General features: G+C 40.5%; 2 protein-coding genes and 2 long non-coding RNA genes across 8 annotated transcripts in view; 2 read left to right on the top strand and 2 right to left on the bottom strand.

Moving 5' to 3' along the window:
- gria1b (glutamate receptor, ionotropic, AMPA 1b) overlaps positions 1-22,704 on the bottom strand; it is a 90,618-nt gene that overhangs the window by 52,154 nt on the left and 15,760 nt on the right. For all 4 annotated transcript variants that reach the window (XR_008637722.2, XR_008637723.2, XM_055179686.2 and 1 more), the window contains exon 3: positions 21,459-21,698. Coding sequence is in view for 2 of the 4 variants with exons in the window: in XM_055179686.2 (XP_055035661.1) it covers positions 21,459-21,698 (240 nt within the window). In the remaining 2 variants the exon portion in view is untranslated. The remainder of the gene's footprint in view (positions 1-21,458; positions 21,699-22,704) is intronic.
- On the top strand, positions 140-13,567 carry LOC129422750 (uncharacterized). Of its 2 annotated transcripts, XM_073871240.1 has the most exons (3): positions 140-370; positions 6,939-12,870; positions 13,094-13,567. In XM_073871240.1, exons 1-2 carry the CDS (start codon positions 301-303, stop codon positions 12,467-12,469), a joined length of 5,601 nt encoding a protein of 1,866 aa, XP_073727341.1. In that variant the 5' UTR covers positions 140-300; the 3' UTR covers positions 12,470-12,870; positions 13,094-13,567. The 2 variants fall into 2 exon arrangements, with proteins under 2 accessions (XP_073727341.1, XP_073727340.1); XM_073871239.1 differs by lacking the exon at positions 140-370 and having other exon boundaries at positions 6,341-12,870.
- Positions 1,915-3,339, bottom strand: LOC129445947 (uncharacterized). The gene is made up of 2 exons (XR_012371105.1): positions 3,137-3,339; positions 1,915-2,654 (listed from the first exon to the last, which is right to left on the bottom strand). It is a non-coding gene; the product is annotated as an uncharacterized lncRNA (long non-coding RNA).
- Positions 4,286-5,678, top strand: LOC129449091 (uncharacterized). The gene is made up of 5 exons (XR_012371104.1): positions 4,286-4,650; positions 4,741-4,794; positions 4,892-4,986; positions 5,079-5,198; positions 5,282-5,678. It is a non-coding gene; the product is annotated as an uncharacterized lncRNA (long non-coding RNA).

The raw sequence follows: 22,704 nt of genomic DNA, 5'->3' as shown, positions 1-22,704 counted from the left end.
TTCTCTGCTAGTGTGCAAAAGACTATGTTCAAGTTACGTTCATATTATTATAATAGTTGTACAGTGCTCTGTTTGAGTATTGCGTCTGCTTAGTAGGCGGAGTTTATCCTAAGTCTCGCGAGTTCGACAGATAATAGAGCGAGATCAGATACGCAGCAATGGAGGAGAAGAAAGAAATGCGGTGTGTGTTGTTATTGTAAATTCATGATTCAATGTGAATTATAGCCATCCGGTTATAGAACAACCATAGAGCATTCATATCGTGTGCAGTTTGGCATTCTCAGATGTGATGGGCGGCCGATGTTGTGTGATCGCTCCAGAGATATGTGGATTTGTATGGTGAATACCATCACGTGCGTCATTGCAGATTGTAAGTGTTTGTTTTACTTTATTTAGTTTAATAATCATTGTCTTGACACTCTGTTAGATACATTAACAAGATGACTGTTCAATTGTAAAGATTAGTTGCTATATTATTTATTTATCACATGTGCAATGACTCGCGTGTTCACTCAAGTGATACGATAATGGTGCAGCACTTTATTGTACAAATCGTGCTGGAAAACTTATTGAGTTAATTTGTATATTTGCAGAACCACGTTCATCCACGTTTATCCAGCTGAGTGTGTATATTACACACACCCATCATTGTTAATATCACCTCACATTAAGCCTCTCAGGACCAAATAAGGATGCAGACTGAGGATGTAACCACCTGTTTGAGTTTCAATGTGATGACATCGTGTATGAGGATTAACATTTGACCAAATCTGTACCCTCCTTGCGTTAAGTGGACTTTTTGGAACACTTTAGACTTGCAAAGACACTGCATGAAAAGTGGAATTTTCGTCAGAATGTGGCACTGTAGATTGCTGTGAAACTCCAAGTTTACGACTGCGCACGACAATTTGCAGCCAACACCGAAAACTGCCGTAAGTTGTCAGAAGTTGACGTGGGTCTTGCTTGGAAGTTGTCCCCCCTTCCCCTAATTCTAGGGGAGGCTTTAACATGTAAATGAACATGCTGTGAGCTATACAAATGCAAATCAGGGTAGCAGCTGGGGGAGTTTTACTCAGGTGACATTCTGAGAGGTTTTAAACCTTGATTTTAAGAAAATCTTTGGTATCAGTAAAGCCAAATTACAGACTCTTAAATTTTAGTTTGAATTTATTTATTTTTAAAGTATGCTAGACTGTTAACACATTGTCTTCATGATGTAAACATCACTTAATATTTTGAGTTATGGACATTACTTAAAAAATCTTAGTTCATTTAACTTTTAAGTGTATAAAATTAATTAAACTAAAACATTCAAGTGAATGTTGTAAGGAACACCCATAATCCTTTGTCTCAGAATATAACGATTATTTAAGCTTTTTTACAGAATTAAGAACTAATAAGAACTTTAACTACTTAAATATTTGTTAAAATGTCATAGAGGTTTATGCTCTAATATTATTCATGTTGTTTAGTTTAAAATGATAAATTACCATTTTTGTAAATGAAAGTCCCCAGGTGATCAGTGTTAATTGACATAAACAACACATTGTATTGTATTGTGTTTCAGTGGAGAATCAAGTTTATTTAATGACTGACTAAGTCATGAGTTTTGTGTTATAATACCATTTATAACACTAAGAGAATTATAATTATACATTAATTAAAAATATATTTTTTTTCAACTCAGTTAACTAAGTGGACAGAGTAATTCAAAATCAACTTTAAGTTTAATGACAATCATTTATCAAACTTTTCTTCACCATTTATCACAATACTTTCAAAATATTTTTTCCTAATAATTTTTAAACTATCCCTTTAAGTAGATTCAATTTCTCCAGGCTAACAGTGTATATTAATTACTCTGTATGAAATTAGCAATAACCAATGTTAGGTAAAAAAAGATACACCAAACTATTTATTTCAACAATTTTAATTGTTTTAACAGAGTTTTAATCAGGCTCAATTTGTCCATTCTATGCAAACACCATCAAACAACATGTCAAACAACAAAATGTCTGTCCGGATGGGAATGAAGCAAGGTAACTTGTGCAATTACATCACAGCTCAAATACTGTGCATAGTGGCATGACTACAGTTTATTGAATTCACATACTGGTATCCTGCCATACTTGTCCATCATTTACATCTCCTAACACACCCTTTGGCAGTTCCCGCTTTCGCCTTTCATCTAATTTCTCTTCAAATCCAAGTCTTTTAACAAGTCCTCCCAGAGACTGCACAACACTCTTGTAACAGTAAGAACGTATTGGATGGACATACTCTTCACCGCTCGAATATGTAGCCTTTCTTAGCAAGGCAGAGCCATATTTCTTCCTTAATGCAGACCTCTGCTGTGGGTGATTGTAGAACGGGATGTGACCACAAGTCCTGCAAACCTTTGTACCATCCCGTCTGCGCTCATAGGTTTCAGTAAGCATGTACACTGTCATACATTTTGGACAAACCACATACTGTAAGAAGTCGTCACGGAGGATACCAGTCAATTTTATCATGGCCAAAAGTTTCATCAACAAGTGTTCTGTTTTTTCACTTCTGGACTGATCACTTCCATGCTCCTCCCCATCTTGTATGTGAGGATAGGCTTCACTCTGCTCCTCAGCAAGGATTTCCCCCTCTTCATCCACATAGTCATCCTATAGAAATTTAAAGGACATATTTAAAACACATGCAATGCACATACTGAGCACCACCATTAGACCATTAGAGATTGAAAAGTCCATCATGAATACGGCCATTTGAGATTGAAAACCCCATCGTTAATATGGTCATTTGAGATTTAAAAAGAACATAATGAATCATTTCTCATCAATATGGCCATTTGAGTATGAAAAGATTTGAAAACTGTAGTTGGAAAAGATCATGTGCATCTCAAACAGCTAGCTTTATCTTAGTGCAATGAACCAGTTAAGTACTTTGTGGGAACTTCATCCACTTCAACTTCATTTTAGTTTTTTTTTATACTTTATAAAGTGTGTTTATACTTTAGTTAACTAACAGAAATTTGAGAGTGGAAAACAATAATGTGGGTGAAACATGTTAGGTTTTCCCATTATAGCTCTGGATTAGCATGTACTGAACTTTATACTGGTATATCCAAATGTAATTTCATGCTTACCACACAACAGGAGATGTCCAGGAAAAGATGAATGCTTTGGTCATCTGCTGTTTCGTCTGAAAAACAACAAACAGAAGATACCGTTATGCATTATAACGCGATATTCCTATTTAATTATAAATTAATTTATACTATTAAAATAACAACAACAGTGATAATCAACCACATTTAACTAGACCAGGGGTCTCCAACATTTTTGTGAGCAAGGGATGCCACAATAGATAAAACATGCTGGATGGCTACTTTTTGATATAGCATACTCAAAACGTTTTTGTTTAACTTGTTGATTTTATTTTATTTTATTTTACTTGTTGATATGTTTTAGTATTGTTTAAAATGTTAACATACGTAAAGCAAGCCAAGCTTATATAAAAATATGTAATTATGCTCACCGTTGTCTTAACTGCAATTCGCTGGGTGCATTTCTTCAAATTCTTCAATCACTTTTTTTCTGGGTCCTCGGATTTCATTTCACTTTCACCAATCTCTCTAACTCCAGTAAAGTTATCCTCCGGGTCTTTACACATGACAGGACATCACTCACAGCGGGTTCATGACTGGATAGCAGCAGGCTCTGTACGTTATCTGACCTGACGTAGTCCTTTTGGATTTTTTCTCCCAAACTCCATTTTTGAAATAGCGCTTTCTGTGGTCAAAATACTGTGTATGACACAGTTCAGTGTTGCAATGTTCACAGAAGCGCCAAGGTCGTTTCTTCAGTCTTGGGACTTCCATCTTTCAACTGATAGCACACTGTGTTGATATCACACAGAGCACATCGCGTTTGTTGTTTATATCATAGATATGTATAAAGGCTAGATGGCTCGTCCGCGCTGCTGGCCAATTGAGGGCAACGTCCGCATTTTGGCGGCCATCTTGCCACGGGGCCCTCGCTCACTCGTGGCATTGAGTTTTGGTGATGCAGTTAATTTTAAGTGACCATAGCTTGCTTAGTTTTTTACCGATTTTCAAACGGTTTGGTTTGTTATAAACGTCAAAGATGTACCTATGACACTGCATACCTATACTAAAAATAAATTCATGAAACATGTTAAAGCATCCAGAATTATAGCCACGTTAATAACGTGAGTAAAAACCCAAACCGTTTGAAAATCGGTAGAAAATTGAGCAAGTTATGGTCATTTAAAAGTACATGCACCATTAAACTCAATGCTACGAGTGAGCGAGCGCCCTGTCCTAAGATGGCCGCCAGGTGATGCCGTTAGGGACTTCGCCTTGAGCCATCTAGCCTTTATACATATCTATGGAGCTCCCGGCACATCGCGTTTGTTGTTTATATCATACGCATGCGCGCACGTCTCACAAGATTTTCCTTATATCAATAACCTCGCGTGTGATTGGAGGAGCCCGACAGGCTTCTCGCCTTCGTCCAATCGCGTGCGAGGTCATGGCCACGGCTCACACAGCAGTACAAGAGGACCATTAAGCGATGTTTGGTTTGGTGTTTGTAACTCTCCAAGAAGAGAAGACGGGTGCACAATCCCAAGATTGCGGTAAGAATAATTTTATGTAAAAGCATATTTTTAAGTAGCCCAAGCTGTGTGTTTTATTGCTTAGAGGTGTTTTTGTCTTGTAATTTTTAGTAGGCTGTACGGCGTCTCTGAGGCACACTGCAGGCGCTTTGAACCAGAGCAAAGGTAACGTTACGATTTAAAGAATATGGTTTTATTCTTGTATAAGGAAATAGATACGTTAATAGATCCGAGCTTAAACCCGCACATTTTGTTTTCACAGACTAACGTCGCCTCATAACGAAGCCGTGACCTCCTATTTGGTTGGGGCTATTTTAGCAAGTCCACATTTAACTGCTGAGAATGACGACATTGTTTGTAAGTATAACTTCTAATGTTTTTCCTCATTTCTTGTTTAATTGTACCGTGACTCTGTTTATTAATACCAGTCTCATTTAATTGTTTTCCAGCTTGCCTGTAAGACGTATTATGAGTCGGTTCGCCGGAGCTTCAGATACAAACAACCTGAACTCGCATCGCGGGCGGAAAATGCGAAAAGTTTAGCTCGGAGTCGATCCAGAAGAAAAAGGGTAAGATTTATTATATTAGATCAGTTTTTTGTCAATGTGAGTATTTTTCGGGTTACTTATTGTCTTTATTGATTATATTACAGTTGCTGGAAGCGAGACGAAGTGTGCTGGCTGAGGGTGAGATGGACATTTGAAAGTGCGCCACCATAGATCTCATGTCTGATGAAGACGGCATTGTTGACGGGGTGTCTGGATGGATTGTGCGGCCACCGCCCTCTCGCAGCCTGGAACTCTCCGAGCTTTGTGCCACGCTGCAATTCAGATTAGAGGCGATACCAAAGTACAGGGGAACTCACCATATATGCCTGCAAAAGCGACTTTTTACAACGTTTTTGAGTTTTCTTTTTCTTTTTTCAACACTTGAGAACTTTGAAAAAGATTTTTAGGGATCTTTCCCGAATGTCTTGGGCACTTTTTGACGTGTTTGGAGGACAACATAAGAGACATTATGCTGCTTTGTACATAGTTGTGTGTTTCTAATTAAAGCTTTTTCTTTGAATAAACAGCTGTGTGTTTATAAATAAACCTCTTTGTTTTCTCTTATATTTCTTGATGGTGTGAATAATGAAGTACATAGCACAATAACATTATTATATAAAAAATTAATATCACATAAATTATATATTTATTATTATTATTATTGGGGTTTACATTTATAATGAGCCAGGGTGCCCAATAACCCCCCTCTTTAGAGTAACGGCCCGACTTGAATTTACTCACTCGGCACTGGCCGAAGCCACCCCCCTCAAACAAGAAAAATCCCCCGCGATTGGTCTGAAGTAATCTGCCAACCATTCACGGGAGATTTTACCCGTTCAAAAGTAGTGGCTTCAGCCAATACTGAGTGAGTACATTCAAGTGGGCAGTTACTCTAGTTTCGCTGCTATTCACATGCTAATTAGACTAGAGACGCTCTACCTGGCCGGCAGAGGTTTCGCTGCTATTCATATGCTAATTAGAGGCATCGTACCCCCGCGGGGCTCTCCATCTGCGTCATGGTTCGTTTACGACAATTTGTGACACAGACGAACGCGACGCTCGCTGCCTGTAAATTGAGGAAAGCTGCCGAAAATTAGGGAGATTTTCGGGAGCCTACAGGCGCTTACGGGGACGAAAATCCCACTTTTCATGCAGTGAGACTGAGTACTCTCATTTTCACCACCTCATTGCCTGATTTGCAATCACATAATTGTATTTCTTGAATCAAAGTTTATTGTTATACTGATTGTTTATTTTGCGTAGGCCTACGCTGTTTTATTTGAGAAATATTCATGTTTTATTAACATTGTGAATAAGTTGTTCATTTTATTATTTGAACAATCAATACATTCAGTAAATCTGATCCCTGACTCTGGTGTCGTTACTCCTCTCCTAGTCCCTGGACATTAATTGGGTAAATAATCCTCTAAAGTGATTTAGATCCGTAATAGTAATCAGTGCATAACACAGTCTTCAATACATTTGATGGTCCTTCGAGCCGGATCCCTATAACCACTTTAGCAATGATGTCCAGGCCTAGGGAGGAGCCTTTAGAGCCAGAGGTTGTACGTCCACGTAGAATAACTAGACCGCCATCGTATCTACGTGATTATGATGTCAGTTATTCTCAAAACCGTTTAGCGTTTGCAGATGAGCAGTCTGAAATGCTATCTTGTATGCGTGAAATGAGGGAGGAAAATATGCGTTTGAGACAAGATGTGAAACGCATATCGGAACTGATTGCTAATTCTCCTGTGTTAGCTTCCCAGGGTTCATTGTCTGTGCAGCGACCTTCGAATGATGATGTTGGGTTGTCATCCACACCAAAGTCTACCAGTAATCCTAACCAGCCTGAACACACCCCTTTGGTGCCATCTAGAGATGAATCACTCCGCACAGGTCATGATCGTGGTGGCCGAGATCTCATTGAAGAGCTGACAGAAAGTTTGAAGAAAGTTGGTCGGTTTAATGATAATCAGTCTGGTTCAGGTATGTCGACTCCTTCTTATAATGACCCTCTTAACAGCAAAAGTGATTCACCACGATACGGGAATGATGCTAACGTTCCGTTGAGGCAACATAGTCTGTCTGATCATTATAATCGTCATACAGATGATTCTCCCTTTGTACAGTCTCGCATGTCAACTCGTGATGTTCATCGGACGGCAAATGATCCTTACCATCGCTGTTCGAGTGAAAGACACTTACCAGAGTATACTCAGAGGGATCATTTTGATCATTCTCCGTTTGATTGGAGGCAAGAGTGCATTCGAGAAAGTAGACCGTTGCCACCTAACCATTCTTACTATTCACAGGGACGGTCTGAGCTTCCATCTGCCTTATGTCCTTCATCCATGCAATATCGGGGACCCACTCCTAAAATCCCAGATTTCTGTCGGGATGATCCCCGGGAGTTCGCGCGTCTTAAGTTGGCATTAACCAACATCCTCCCTGACGATGCTTCTGAGTCCTTTAAGTTCCAAATACTTATGGATCATCTTAAGTTGGAAGATGCTTTGCTTGTCGCTGACTCATATAGTCACAGCCGTACGCCCTTCAGCGACACAATGAGAGCGCTCACTGATATGTATGGCCAGCCGCATCAGTTGGCTTTGCAAAGGATTGGTAATCTGATGGACGGGCCCAGTATCAGGAGCGGTGATGTGAAGTCTTTCAAGGCATTCGCCCTTCGCGTCCGCGCACTGGTTGGGATGTTGAACCAGTTAGGTAGCACAGGTTGGACTGAACTGAAATGTGGATCACACGTTTCTCGTCTCTTAGCTAAGTTGCCGTACGACCTAAGAGCTAACTTTAAGAGATTCATTAACCCACTACAGACACCGGTTCCAACGCTACTCGACTTCGCTGACTGGTTAGAATACGAAGTACGCGTCCAGGTAGAGGGAACTCAATATGGGACCTATCCTGATCAGGAGAAACACAGCTCTCGTAAAGACAAGCGAACTAGCTTTGTGCCCCGTAAGATGACTACTGTTCTACATGGAGGAGAGCAAAAAGTAGCATCAGTAGAGAATCCAAAGACCACGGCCACAGATCCAGACAGGCTACAGGACAAGCCTAAGAAGTATTGTCCATTCTGTGACACAGTTCAGCACTATATGAACCAGTGCTCTAACTTTAAACTTCTCTCTAATGAGCAGATCGAAAGTTGGATTAGAACAGGCAATAGGTGTTGGCGCTGTGGTCGAGGGCATTTGTCAGCCAAATGTACACTGAAGGCAAAGTGCAAGCGATGTGACCGAAGGCATCTTGATGTCCTTCATGATGTCAATTCCAGCTCAGAAGCAATGAGAAAAAGCAGTATCAAGACGTTTCAGAAAGATGCAAATTCAATGGAGCCTTCTTCTCAGACCTTGTACTTAGATCGACCTGCAAGTAGTAAGCAGGTGTTGCTTAAGTTAAGCCGAGTGATCCTTCAAAATGGTGATAAATCGCTTGAAACTTATGCTGTGCTAGACGACGGATCTGAGCGAACTATCCTGTTGTATGAAGCTGCTCAACGTCTAGGCCTCCAAGGTGAAGTCGAAAACTTGGCTTTGCGCACGGTGAGACAGGAAGTTCATACTATTCATGGAAGAGCTGTATCCTTCTCCATATCACCTGTCTCAAATCCTGACAGATCTTACTCTATCAAAGGTGCATTCACAGCAAAAGAGCTTGCTCTGGTACAACATACTTACCCCATTGCTGATTTGCAAAGTAGATATCGTCACCTCCGTGATTTACCCTTGAATGACATCCACGAAGCACAGCCTTTGCTGCTTATTGGTTCAGATTATCCTCACTTGATAACCCCTGTGGAGCCCGTGAGACTTGGTCCCCCTGGAGGCCCTGCAGCGGTTCATACAAAGCTTGGCTGGACTTTACAGGGCCCATCAAGTCTCCTTAATCCTTCTTTGCATTCTCAAGAATGTTTGTTCATTTCCTGTCTTTCTCCTGAGGATGAGCTTTTCCGTCAGGTTGAAAATCTTTGGAAGTTAGACACTCTTCCATATCGATCTGAGAAAGTTGTTAGTCGATCTCGACAGGATGCAGAAGCTATTCACCTCCTAGAGGAGAAAACCATCAGGATTGATGTGGATGGTGTCAAAAGGTACGCCACACCTCTACTCTGGAAAGAGTCGCCGCCTCCTCTGAACGCACCCAAGGAAGCAGTCATGGCCCTGTTACGCAGTACAGAGAGAAAACTAGCTAGAGATCCTAGTATGGCTGAGGCTTACGAATCGGAGATTCAGAAATTGCTGGTCGCGGGTTATGTCACCCCATTGACATCTGCAGAGAACGATCTGAGCTACAAGTCGTGGTACATACCACATCATATGGTTCAGCACAATGCAAAGAACCGTATTGTTTTCAATTGTTCTTTCGAATTCCAGGGTAAATCTCTGAATGACCATCTTTTGCCCGGTCCTACGTTAAGTTCTAGCTTGTTGGGGGTACTCCTCCGCTTTCGGGAACATCCTGTGGCCATCTCCAGTGATGTGAAGGGCATGTTCCATCAAGTCCGCCTACTTGATGAGGATAAACCATTCCTTCGCTTTCTGTGGCGGCATGGGAGGACATCAGAACCTGCCGTGGTGTATCAGTGGCAAGTCCTGCCATTCGGAACTGCGTGTAGCCCTTGTTGTGCTACTTATGCACTTCAGTCTCATGCAAAGGTGGATCTTGAGGCTACTGATGAAGTACGTCAAACTGTGGAGCGCAACTTCTATGTTGACAATTGTCTCAAGAGTGTACCAACTGAAGCTCAAGCTGTACAGATGGTAAACCGATTGCAGTGTCATCTTAAGGAGGGTGGATTTGAACTGAGGCAATGGGCCAGTAACATCCCTGAGGTTATTGGTCACCTTCCTGCTGAGTTAAAGTCGAGTAGTAGTGATATCTGGCTCCGTCAAGAAATGACCAACCCTCAAGAGAATGCCCTTGGATTGATATGGCAGTGCAGATCTGACACATTGGTATACAAACCGTACCAAAAGGAAAAGGGTGAAACTACCATGCGGAACATCTATCGCACCCTAGCCAAGCTTTATGACCCCCTTGGGTATCTCATTCCGTATACCACAAGAGCCAAGAGTGTCGTGCAGTTGTTGTGGGACAAACGACGCGAATGGGATGACCCTAATTTACCGACGGGTCTACTAGACATTTGGCATCAGTGGGAGAGCGAGCTACCACATTTGTCGGAAATTCACCTACCAAGATGTTACAGTGCCAGCCTTCAGCATCCAGTTAAGAGCCGCAGTGTCCATGTGTTTTGTGATGCTTCTGAAAAAGCGTATGGCTCTGTGGCATACTTGTGCTCTGAAGACGAACACGAGAGCATGCAGGTTTCCTTCCTGGCTGCAAGGTCACGAGTCGCTCCAAGGAAACAGATCTCCATCGCTCGTTTGGAGCTTTGCGCTGCATTGACCGGGGCACAGCTGGGAGATGTCTTGAAGAAAGAGCTGACTTTAGATATCCACCAATTTGTATACTGGTCTGATTCGACTACGGTTCTTACCTGGCTGCAGTCTGATTCGTGCAGATACAGAGTATTCGTGGGAGTTAGAGTCACAGAAATTCAGGAGTTGTCCGACCCGGGAGCTTGGCGCTATGTTGATTCAGCATCCAATCCTGCGGATGATATCACACGTGGGTTGTCTCTGGTTCAGCTAGCCGAAGAAACACGATGGAAACGAGGTCCAGATTTTTTGACAAAGCCTAGTAGCTGTTGGCCAAAGGTACCAGAAGGTCAGGTCTCTGAAGAAAATCAGGAACTCAAGAAATCTGTGTTTTGTGGATCATTGAAGGAGGCTGAATCGCAATCTGAGCCTGACGCCCAGGAGTTCAGTAGCTATTCTGAATTTTTGGAGGCTACAGCTCGATCCCTTCACGGGGCGGCTGTTTCACTGAGTGCAGATGAGTTTCAGAAAGCAGAGTTATCTATCCTGAGACAATGCCAAATGCACGATTTCCCAGAGGAATTTGCTCTGCTCAAAGATGGAAAGGACATTCCTGCACATAGCCGACTGATTAAGCTTGCTCCTGAATATGACAAAGAGTTGGATTTGATTAAAGTAGGAGGACGACTCCGTAGGTGTCATGGGTTGAGTGAAGAAATCCTACACCCTATAGTTCTGTCTCCAAACCATCCTGTAGTGAAGCTCCTAATCAAGCACTATGATGCACAACTGCACCACCCAGGAGCTGAACGAGTATTCGCTGAGTTACGGCGCAAGTTTTGGATTTTGCGAGGAAGAGAGGCGATCAAAAGGCATCAACACAGTTGTCTTGATTGTAAAAAGTGGAGAGGCAAGCCGATGGTTCCAAGAATGGCAGACCTACCTTCGTCAAGTTTGAGATTATTCAAACCCCCATTTTATTCAACAGGGATGGACTGTTTTGGGCCACTGATGGTAAAGGTAGGCCGTCGCATGGAAAAGAGATGGGGAATTGTATACAAATGCCTCACGACTCGAGCTGTACATCTTGATCTGCTGTATCAAATGGATGGCGATTCATTCTTGATGTCTCTCAGGCGTTTTGTTGCTCGAAGGGGAAAGCCATACGAGCTCCTCTCCGATCAGGGAACCAATTTCAAGGGTGGAGCTAAGGAGCTAGAGCAAACCTTTCACCAGATCCAGCCAAGCCTCAGAGATCAGCTAGCAAAGGAGCAAATCAGATTCCAGTTCAATCCTCCCAGTGCACCTCATTTTGGTGGATCTTGGGAAAGAGAGGTGAGGTCGGTGAAGACGGCCTTAAGAACCACCCTAGGTGCTCAGACCGTTACTGAGGAGGTATTAAGAACAGTCTTGGTTGAGGTCGAAAGTATTCTCAATTCCAGACCTCTGGGTTATGTCTCTAGCGACGTAGCAGATCCCGATCCAGTAACGCCAAATTCCCTGCTGATGGGGCGGCCTGACTCCTCTCTGCCTCAGGTTGTTTATTCAGATTCTGAATTACTCAGCAAGAAAAGGTGGAGACATAGTCAAGTTCTTAGTGACCATTTTTGGAAGCATTTCGTCCATGACTTCCTGCCCACTTTGCAATCACGGCAGAAATGGCACCGTGAGAGACAGAACATTGCAGTTGGTACTGTAGTACTCATTGTTGATGAACAGCTTCCGAGAGCACAATGGAAAGTTGGCACTGTTTCTTCTGTCATTCCCAGCTCAGATGGTAGAATCAGAACGGCGGTTGTCAAGGTTAAAGATCAAACATACACAAGACCAGTAGTTAAGCTGATTGAGTTGCCAGCTTTACCCCCAGACACAGACAGTACATCCTAGACCTTACTAAGGACAAATTTGCATACCAAATTTGGGGGCGGCTGTACAAAAGACTATGTTCAAGTTACGTTCATATTATTATAATAGTTGTACAGTGCTCTGTTTGAGTATTGCGTCTGCTGAGTAGGCGGAGTTTATCCTAAGTCTCGCGAGTTCGACAGATAATAGCGCGAGATCAGATACGCAGCAATGGAGGAGAAGGAAGAAATGCGGTGTGTGTTGTTATTGTAAATTCATGATTCAATGTGAATTATAGCCATCCGGTTATAGAACAACCATAGAGCATTCATATCGTGTGCAGTTTGGCATTCTCAGATGTGATGGGCGGCCGATGTTGTGTGATCGCTCCAGAGATATGTGGATTTGTATGGTGAATACCATCACGTGCGTCATTGCAGATTGTAAGTGTTTGTTTTACTTTATTTAGTTTAATAATCATTGTCTTGACACTCTGTTAGAAACATTAACAAGATGACTGTTCAGTTGTAAAGATTAGTTGCTATATTATTTATTTATCACATGTGCAATGACTCGCGTGTTTACTCAAGTGATACGATAATGGTGCAGCACTTTATTGTACAAATCGTGCTGGAAAACTTATTGAGTTAATTTGTATATTTGCAGAACCACGTTCATCCACGTTTATCCAGCTGAGTGTGTATATTACACACACCCATCACGCCTATGGAACACCGTCGCACACGATGATACATTCATCATTGTTAATATCACCTCACATTAAGCCTCTCAGGACCAAATAAGGATGCAGACTGAGGATGTAACCACCTGTTTGAGTTTCAATGTGATGACATCGCGTATGAGGATTAACATTTGACCAAATCTGTACCCTCCTTGCGTTAAGTGGACTTTTTGGGACACTTCAGACTTGCAAAGACTGAGTACTCTCATTTTCACCACCTCATTGCCTGATTTGCAATCACATAATTGTATTTCTTGAATCAAAGTTTATTGTTATACTGATTGTTTATTTTGCGTAGGCCTACGCTGTTTTATTTGAGAAGTATTCATGTTTTATTAACATTGTGAATAAGTTGTTCATTTTATTATTTGAACAATCAATACATTCAGTAAATCTGATCCCTGACTCTGGTGTCGTTACTCCTCTCCTAGTCCCTGGACATTAATTGGGTAAATAATCCTCTAAAGTGATTTAGATCCGTAATAGTAATCAGTGCATAACACAGTCTTCAATACAGCTAGCATGTGAAAAAATAGGTCATTGAAATTTGGCTCCCCTTGTGATGTCATAAGGGGATATTACCGTCCCTTAATCTGCCCTATCCAACCACGGCACTGCCATTAAGTGCAAAGATCAGCTCATTTGCATTTAAAAAAAGACACACCCAAAAATGAAACATTTTTGCTCACACCTACAAAGTGGCAATTTTAACATGTTATAATAAATTATCTATATGGTATTTTGAGCTAGAACTTTTCATACATACCCTGGGGACACCAAGGATTTATTTTACATCTTTAAAAAGTCTTGTGAAATGTCCCCTTTAAACTTTTTTTTTGTCGAAGAGCTGCATTTTTATGTTCAAAAAAACTTACTGCATACAAGTTTTAGAAAACATATGGTTGAATAAATAATGACAGATTTCAAGTAACAATTGGTGACCGAAGGTGAGGTGGTGATTTAAATTCAATTAACAGAAGTTGCACTCCAGGTGGATTGTTGGATTGGCACAAATTTCCCTAATCCATAATCATGTGGCACAAGGCTACATCATTCTGGTGTTGTAAGTGCCATTGGGCAGATTTGTTCTGATGCAGTGGAAACAAATTGTATGTAAAGTATGTTTTAGATCAGCCTTTTTGACCCAAAAGTGCAGTGCAGGTGTGGCACAGAACGTATAGCAACTCCAGCTATTCATAAATGCAGAAAATATGATGCAAACTCTTTTACTTTACTGTACATTGATACTAATATTGTGATGTATGTACAATAGATGGTGAGGTGAACACACCTTTGTAAGTCATTTGAGTTCAACTTTTTGCAAAATGGAAAAACTTTAAATTTATAGCATTTACAGACAAAAATACATTGAGTTATTGAGTTGGGAAAACATCTCTCACATGCATTAAACTGCACAAGCAATTTGTCAAGCACCACAAAGCAATCTTTTCACGTGAAACCATATCCTTATGATTTCATATAGAGTCTGCATGCACTTTGGATATCTTAGGTCCGCACAGCTCGCTGCTTGGCCCTTAATATTTTACAAATTTGTTTCATAGAAACACATTTTTCACTTCTGTAAACTGAAAATCCCTGGAGAGAATTTTTATTTTTGAGTGAACATATTTTTAAGCACCCCTAAGGAGAAGCTCTGTCTCTATATTCAGCATGAGGTCTCCCCTGTTCTGTTCCAGCACTGATCAACATCTGTTTTCACAAGATGTGCTTAAAGTCATTTAAAACAACACATTTAGCAGAATATTGGAAGCCCATATAAGATGTCTCTATATAGCCTTTATTTTTACATTCCACATTGTTCTTCCCTCACCACAAGCTTGCTGGTCTCTGTACATTGCATGAGCTAGATGCGATATACAGTGTATCTCTCAGATGATTCATTTCCTCCAGTGCTTATTACATTTTCAAAGAAAACAGAATGTTGCATTGAGAAACTCTACTGCCTTTTATAATCTGCTTGATCCAAAGCCTCACTACCAAATATATGAATTAAATAGCCAAAATTTTAAAAGAGGAAATGGTACAATGTGATATTAACAGTCAGGAATCTGCAGAGAGTCTGCGTTAAAATTACTGTGTTGAACAGCCTGCTGTGAATTTCATTAACAGTCAGTTTTATTGGATGTCTTCTGCCACAGAGATGAAACGTGTATGAATAAACACACTCCCTGCATCCGAAATCACAAACTGTGACAGTATGCACTGAATTACCGACTCAACGACAATTAAAACAGTATGAATATGGAAAGTGTGACTGAAATTCGGACGTTCTACATATTCATACATCATGTATTTCTATTTGTCATAACAACAAGTGGGACGTTAACATGAATGATGTTAAACGCACAATTTAACTGCAAGGAACAACTGTTTTCAGTATGTGTTTGCATTTTAATAGAGCCACGTTACCACTTTCGACATTTTTGCGCTTCTCCTTCTTTGTTGGGTGACTTTTCTCTCGGGGACTCACGGGATAGTAAAGTGTCCATCAAATGCACACTTCAAAATCTTTCCGGGAGTAACTTAATCGGTACTTTTCGCCTACTGTTTTTCGAATATTCAGACATACTACTCGCCTCGCATTAAACTTTTTTTTAAAGGGGACATTCCATGAAAATCAGACTTTTTCCATGTTTAAGTGCTATAATCGGGTCCCCAGTGCTTCTACCAACCCAGAAAACATGAAAAATAGCAACCCTGTAACTTTTTTTTGGTAAGGCTCTCTCTGCAAGCATGTGAATAAATAGGTCATTCCAATTTTGCTCCCCCCATGACGTATTAAGGGGCTCTTATTATAAAGATACCGCCCCTTCAACTGCACCATCCAACCATGAACGGCCTCACGAGTGCGATAGACAGAGAGAAAGAATGACTGACAGCACAACGTGTTTGTATTCCCTTAAACACAAACAGGAGCCTACAATCTTATAACTTGTAGTTTTAATAATCTTTCTAAAGATTAAATCAACGTTCTAAAGGATTAAACGTTACCTTAGTGCAACAGAGAGAGTGAGTGAGTGAGAGAGAGAGAGCGAGTAAGCGAACGAACGAGAGAGAGAGAGAGCAACGCGACGGTTCGCTTTCAAGTATGTTGTTTAATATGTTTCTCTGAAGTTTATATGAATGAACACGAGGATTAATGCACTACACAAGACAGAGTGAGAGAACAACGCATATTCACTATCATACATAATAAGCATAAATATGTTGTTTAATGTTTCTCTCAAGTTTCAAATGAATACGAGGAGTTACAAGATAGAGAGTGAAAGACTGACAGAAGCGCGAATGTGTTCAATATGTGTACACAATAAACTTAAACATGTCATTTGATCTGTTTCTCTAAAGTTTAAGCATTAAACGTGTTGTTTTATTACAGATCATTTAAATGTAAACTTCTGAATGTTTGTGGACGTGTATTTTTTTGTAACATGCTGAAAATCATTGTGCCTGTTTAAAACGCTGGCAGCATAAGACCTAAAAGTCTTTATTTTTATTCCACAGTGTTCCCCTTCTGCTGATAAACATGTATTTATTATGCATAAAACAGATGATTGACTTTTTAAACTTGTTCAAATATATAATGCTGAGCATCTCTTACTAACCTCAACAAGCGACTTTTCTACGCACCTGTCCGTAAACCTCATTGAGGAGAACGGTGCTGAATTTTTGTATGTTTCTCTGTGCTAACATGTTGTACGAGGTCCGCATGGTGTGTGCACGTACTTCACACTTAACTGATACTCTGCACACTGCTTTTGAGTCATCCCACCATAGATATGTATAAAGGCTAGATGGCTCAAGGCGGAGTCCCTAACGGCATCACCCGGCGGCCATCCCACGACAGGGCGCCCGCTCACTCGTAGCGTTGAGTTTGATGGTGCAGGTGCTTTTAAATGACCATTACTTGCTCAATTTTCTACCGATTTTCAAACGGTTTGGGTTTTTAAAAACGGTATTAACGTGGTTATAATTCTGGATGCTTTTACATGTTTCATGAATTTTTTCTTTTTTTAGTATAAGTATGCAGTGTCATAGGCACATCTTTGACGTTTATAACAAACCAAACCGCTCGAAAATCTGTACAAATTTAAGCAAGTCATGGTCATTTAAAAGTACCTGCATCATTAAAACTCAATGCTACGAGTGAGCGAGCGCCCTGTCGTAAGATGGCCGCCAAAATGCGGACGTTGCACTCAATTGGCCAGCAGCGCGGACGAGCCATCTAGCCTTTATATACATATCTATGCATCCCACACAACAGGTAGTTCTTTCTCTTTCGCGTGAGGCGCTACTTCCGGGTTGTATAACTTGCGGACGTGCGCCACCTGGTGGATAATTGTGGAAAGCCAAAAATTCTCGTCATTGGCAGGGAAGCGTTTTTTCCTTAATTGACGAGTTATCTCATAAATGGCGGCGAAATAGTTAATACACCTGCAAGTGCTTTAGTCATGTTATGATAGTTTGCATATGGGGAGAAACTAAAACAAGAATAACCAACTGTTCTTTAAAGGGGAGGGGGGTCTAAAGCTATTTCATGCAAAATATTTTAATGCTGAAACATTACACATTTCATATTTCATTTCATTAGCAGTAATAAAACACTAAGCCCGCAATACATTATTAAATCTAAATATTTCTGCATTCAAAAGAGTCAAAAGATGCTGATCAAGAGTACTGCACTGTGTTGTGGGTGGTCACGCAGCTCTTAGCAACTTCAAAAGACAATCTCCTTCAGTCCTGCTGACTGTATTAGGTAAGCTGCCTGTCAGGCTTTACCTAGTGAAACAAGATCAAAGCCTTTGCATTTTTTAAATGAAGCTACGACGCTTTAATGCAGCAATCAGTGGTGGGCTGTGTTCGGTTATGATAAGCTTGTTGGTCAATAAGCAAGCAGCCAAAAGTTAACTTCAAAGACACTGAAAATCCCCAGCTAGAAACAGCACAGCAAATGCTAGATCAATACCGACACCTATATTATTCATACAAAGCAGCACAAACATGAAAAACACAAGAGAACAAAATAGACCGCCCCCCTAATAATCCCTGACTACGCTAATAAAATGAGGCCATGCGTAGTTCAGCAAGTCGATATTTTAATGCAAACTCGCGAGCACTTTTAAACAGGTCAGGAAATTGTTCAGAAATGCGACATAAACTATGAAACTCAAATACTGTAAGTAAATCAAAGACAACCTAATTTGTGTATTTAAATGAATTTGCATTTGTTGTGGATGCTGGATTACACCTTCAGTCATGGATTTAGCTTATAATTGGAGCTGTCAACGCCTGTTAGTCGTACATTGTAACCCAGTGTCTCCTACACTGAAGCTTGGTGTAAGAAAAAGCTTAATTAGTTTTGCTCTTCTGTCAAAATATGCATCAAAAATAGTCTTTTGCTAACACTGTGTCTTCGAGTAGGGGCTCTTGCATTAAATTCTTACAAATGAGGCATTTGCTCTTAGTTCAGGGTCAACTTTGTCTAGATATAAGCAGACAAAACATTATACAGTAAATGCAGATACTTATCTTGGCCCACTGCATACTTTTTATTTTTTTATAGGATTAGTCCATTTTCTTAAAAAAAAAATCCAGATAATTTACTCACCACCATGTCATCCAAAATGTTTATGTCTTTCTTTGTTCAGGCGAGAAGAAATTATGTTTTTTGAGGAAAACATTGCAGGATTTTTCTCATTTTAATGGACTTTAATAGAGCCCAACATTTAATACTTAACTCAACACTTAACAGTTTTTTTTAACAGAGGCATAAGGGTCTTATCTAGCGAAACGATTGTCATTTTTGACAAGAAAAATAAAAAATATGATCTTTTAAACCACAACTTTTCATCTAGGTCCGGTCCAGCGCGACCTAACGTAAATGGGTAGTGACGTAGGTCACATGTTACATATATAAAACGCACATTTGCGGACCATTGTAAACAATAAACTGCCACAAAGACATGAATTAGTATCAGTTGACATACAACAACGTAGGAACGGTCCTCTTTCTCAACACATGTAAACACTGGGGCGAAGTTAGCACATCACGACTGGATCTAGACGAGAAGTTGTGGTTTAAAAGTGTATATTTGTCATTTTTATTGTCAAAAATGACAATCGTTTTGCTAGATAAGACCCTTATGCCTCGTTTGGGATTGTTTATAGTCCTTTGAAACTCCGTTGAAAAAAACTGTTAAGTGTTGAGTTAAGTATTAAATGTTGGGCTCTATTAAAGTCCGTTAAAATTAGAAAAATCCTGCAATGTTTTCCTCAAAAAACATAATTTCTTCGCGACTGAACAAAGAAAGACATCAACATTTTGGATGACATGGTGGTGAGTAAATTATCTGGATTTTTCTTTTAAGAAAATGGACTAATCCTTTAACTAAAACCAAGACTCTTCATGTGTACTTAGGTACAGTTTTCCAAACACAAAAATTCTGCTCTTCACTATAGTTTGAGTATTAGCATTTGAAAGTCATTTTGTGAAATGCAAAGATTTACGCTACAAATGAAAATGAGATTTACTACTGCAATTACAGATGGCAAGGTTATTTTTTTAATTGAAAGAACAAATGTGCCAGTCAAAGCATTCATTGGCATTCATCAAAAAGACAATGAATCCGTCAGATTGCATTTCGAAACATCCCCACATCCTTGGCCATGCCGATGCTGTGCCGCACCTGTCGCATTCATCTCACCCAGTCTTAGCTGCTGTGCTGTCTAATACCGAAGAGCAAAGCAGCTTTATCTCCCACCGAGCAGATAAGACTGATGCCGTGTTTCGTCCTTCCCTCCTTTAGTGTATCCTAGCGCTACTGCGGCACTGGTGATAAGGGAGGATTCGGGACTGAGATGAAGGCAGGGACTGTCTTGGAAGAGCAGAACTGGCTTGGTACCACCTGTAAACACAACCCACTGCTTCGCATATCCCACGCGACAACACAAATTGAATTTCCGTCTCATCCGATGTACAACACTATCGTCTTTTTTCCACAGTAAAGCATTTTCCTTGCTTCCATCAACCAAACTGGTCCTGTACTATAAGATGCCAACTCTATTACGTGGGTCTTTGAGGAGAGTGCACATGTGCCCATCTCATTATGTTTGAGTCAGTAAACATCTGCGTGAGTTGGCAAGGACAGATTTGGGAGGAACCGCTGTAAGCGGCACAGATGATGTCCGCCCCATCTGTAACAGCTTTGAGATGATATCTCGAAGCACCTGACAAATGTTGCAGTAAACACTGTATTGACTAGGGAGGAGCGTTCAGCATGGTACAAAAATGAATTTACATAAAACAAAAAAATAGTCATGTAGTATTTGATACTAAATAAACCAATTTCATGGTAGAATAGAAACCAAGAAAAATGCAATGTAGTCCACTGTGTATTCGATTTACCTGTGAACTCGATGTTTAATGTGCTACATGATATGACACGAACATTTCACACACACAAGCTATCACTCACACATACACATGTACACACACAGGAAATACTAAAAGGTTTAAAATAACCCAGATACTAAGTACTGCTGTATCCAGGCAACAAGAGAGCAGCATGGGTTTCTTGAGGTAGTCGTTGTGTTTGTGTGTGTATGACACACTAAGTGACCTCATGATCTTAGTTCGGCAACAGCAAGCATCCGCAAAGTACACGAGTCAATAAAAGACTCATTGCTCTGCCTGTTTACTTGATCTCCTTAACAAACTTTGTTTAGTCAATACAGTAGTGTGTTAGACAAATGTTGAACAAGTTGGATATCGATGCTCTCATTTGTCCGACATTGCTTTTAATGTGGGGATCGCTCTTTGTGCAATGATAATTTCATGTTATACTCTCACCGTGGCAGTTTGATAATGATTGGATGTGGCAAATATGACAGAGTGTCACACGAGAAATATGATGTGGGCAGGCCTAGTCACAAATCAAGATCTTTCACTGGACTTCAAATGGAATATTAGAACCATCCTGCAGGTATCAGGGAGCCATAAGTAAAATTATTACATCTGAGGCACGAGGAGTGTCAAAGTTTAACCATATTACAAGCCAAGCTGAGCACCTCAACAGGATTACACATCATCGCGTCTTTCCACATGAGAGAGCTTTCACAGCAATATCTTCAAAAGCCCCTAAATCACTAAATCACCCACAGTTCTTCTTCATCACATCCTGAACAAACTCAGAGTTGTAATACAACTAATAATAATAAAAAGTTTCCCAGTTGCTTTTCAGAAACAGCATGTTTGGAGAATAATAAACTGACCTGAATCCGAGCTGTACATGTAGACAAACTTGGTCCATTTGTAGTGCTCGACAAGGGCAATCAGAGCATCCTGGAGCTCAGGTCTGAGCTGGATGACAAACTGGTTGTTTGTTTCGATGGGGAAGCTGGGCGTTACGAAGCACACGTGCAAAGCGCCACAGAACGACATGAGCATATTCATGGTCCTCCTGTCATACAGGCCAATGATAGCGTAGACTCCTTTGGAGAACTGGGAACAAACTGTTAAAAGCAAGAGAGAGAAAAAAGATGACATCAGGTTAACTACTTTTTATTTACAGTATATATTTATATTTTTGGCAGACTTTTTATCCAAAGCAACATAGTACAGTGAATCACAAGCTATACATTTTTTATCAGTATGTGTGTTACCTGGATTCAAACCTATGCCGTTTTGTGCTGCTAACACAATGCTCTACCAATTAAGTTACAGTAACACTAGGATATATATACAGATACAGTATATGGAGATATAGATATATAATCATTACTCTTTATCATATTAAAGGTGCATTGTGTAACTTTTAGAAGGATCTCTTGACAGAAATGCGATATAATAAATACATAACTATATTATCAGTGGTGTATAAAGACCTTAAAAACTGAACTGTATTGTTTTTATTACCTTTGAATGAGCCATTTTATCTACATATACCGCAGACCCCTTACATGAAATTTCGCCATTGGCCCCCCCATGTTTAAAGTGTAGCACAAAACGGATAACTGTTCGTCACTATGATGTCTCAGATGATGACATGTTTGTCCTGCGGCGGCTACTGTAGCTTTACTATGCGGTTCGAAAGGTAGGGTTGAGCTGTGAACTGAGCTGTTGATTGAAATTCACAGTCTCACCGCTAGATGTAGCTAAAACACAGTGGACCTTTAACAAAAACAAAAAAAAATGTATATTAGGGCTGTGATGATGCGTTGCATTTACCATTACAAAGACCTGTCTCATGCATAGTAGCAAGCTTGAGAGAACCGCCCCTGACAAATCTCCCGAGAATCACGACTTGCTTTACGCCAACGACGTCACACACGTTAGGCTTGTTCGACTTCGTGCGGCCCTGCAAGAACCGACCGCCGGATGACGTCAAAGTATCGCGAGTATGATCCGAGACGGCACTTTGACGTCATCCAGCTGTCGGTTCTTGCAGCACCGCATGAAGTCGATCAAGCCTATAACAACAACTGCACGCGTGAATTTGAGACGTGAGGCTAAACGATT

This window comes from Misgurnus anguillicaudatus, chromosome 9 (genome assembly GCF_027580225.2).
Source record: "Misgurnus anguillicaudatus chromosome 9, ASM2758022v2, whole genome shotgun sequence".
In the NCBI taxonomy this organism is placed as follows: domain Eukaryota; kingdom Metazoa; phylum Chordata; class Actinopteri; order Cypriniformes; family Cobitidae; genus Misgurnus; species Misgurnus anguillicaudatus.
The sequence above is the reverse complement of the archived record's forward strand: the minus strand, read 5'-3'. Positions and strand labels throughout refer to the sequence as shown.

What these genes read in the sequence shown, in the direction of transcription:
- LOC129422750 (XM_073871239.1), top strand. Translation starts at nt 6,701, where the DNA reads ATGATGTCCAGGCCTAGGGAGGAGCCTTTAGAGCCAGAGGTTGTACGT.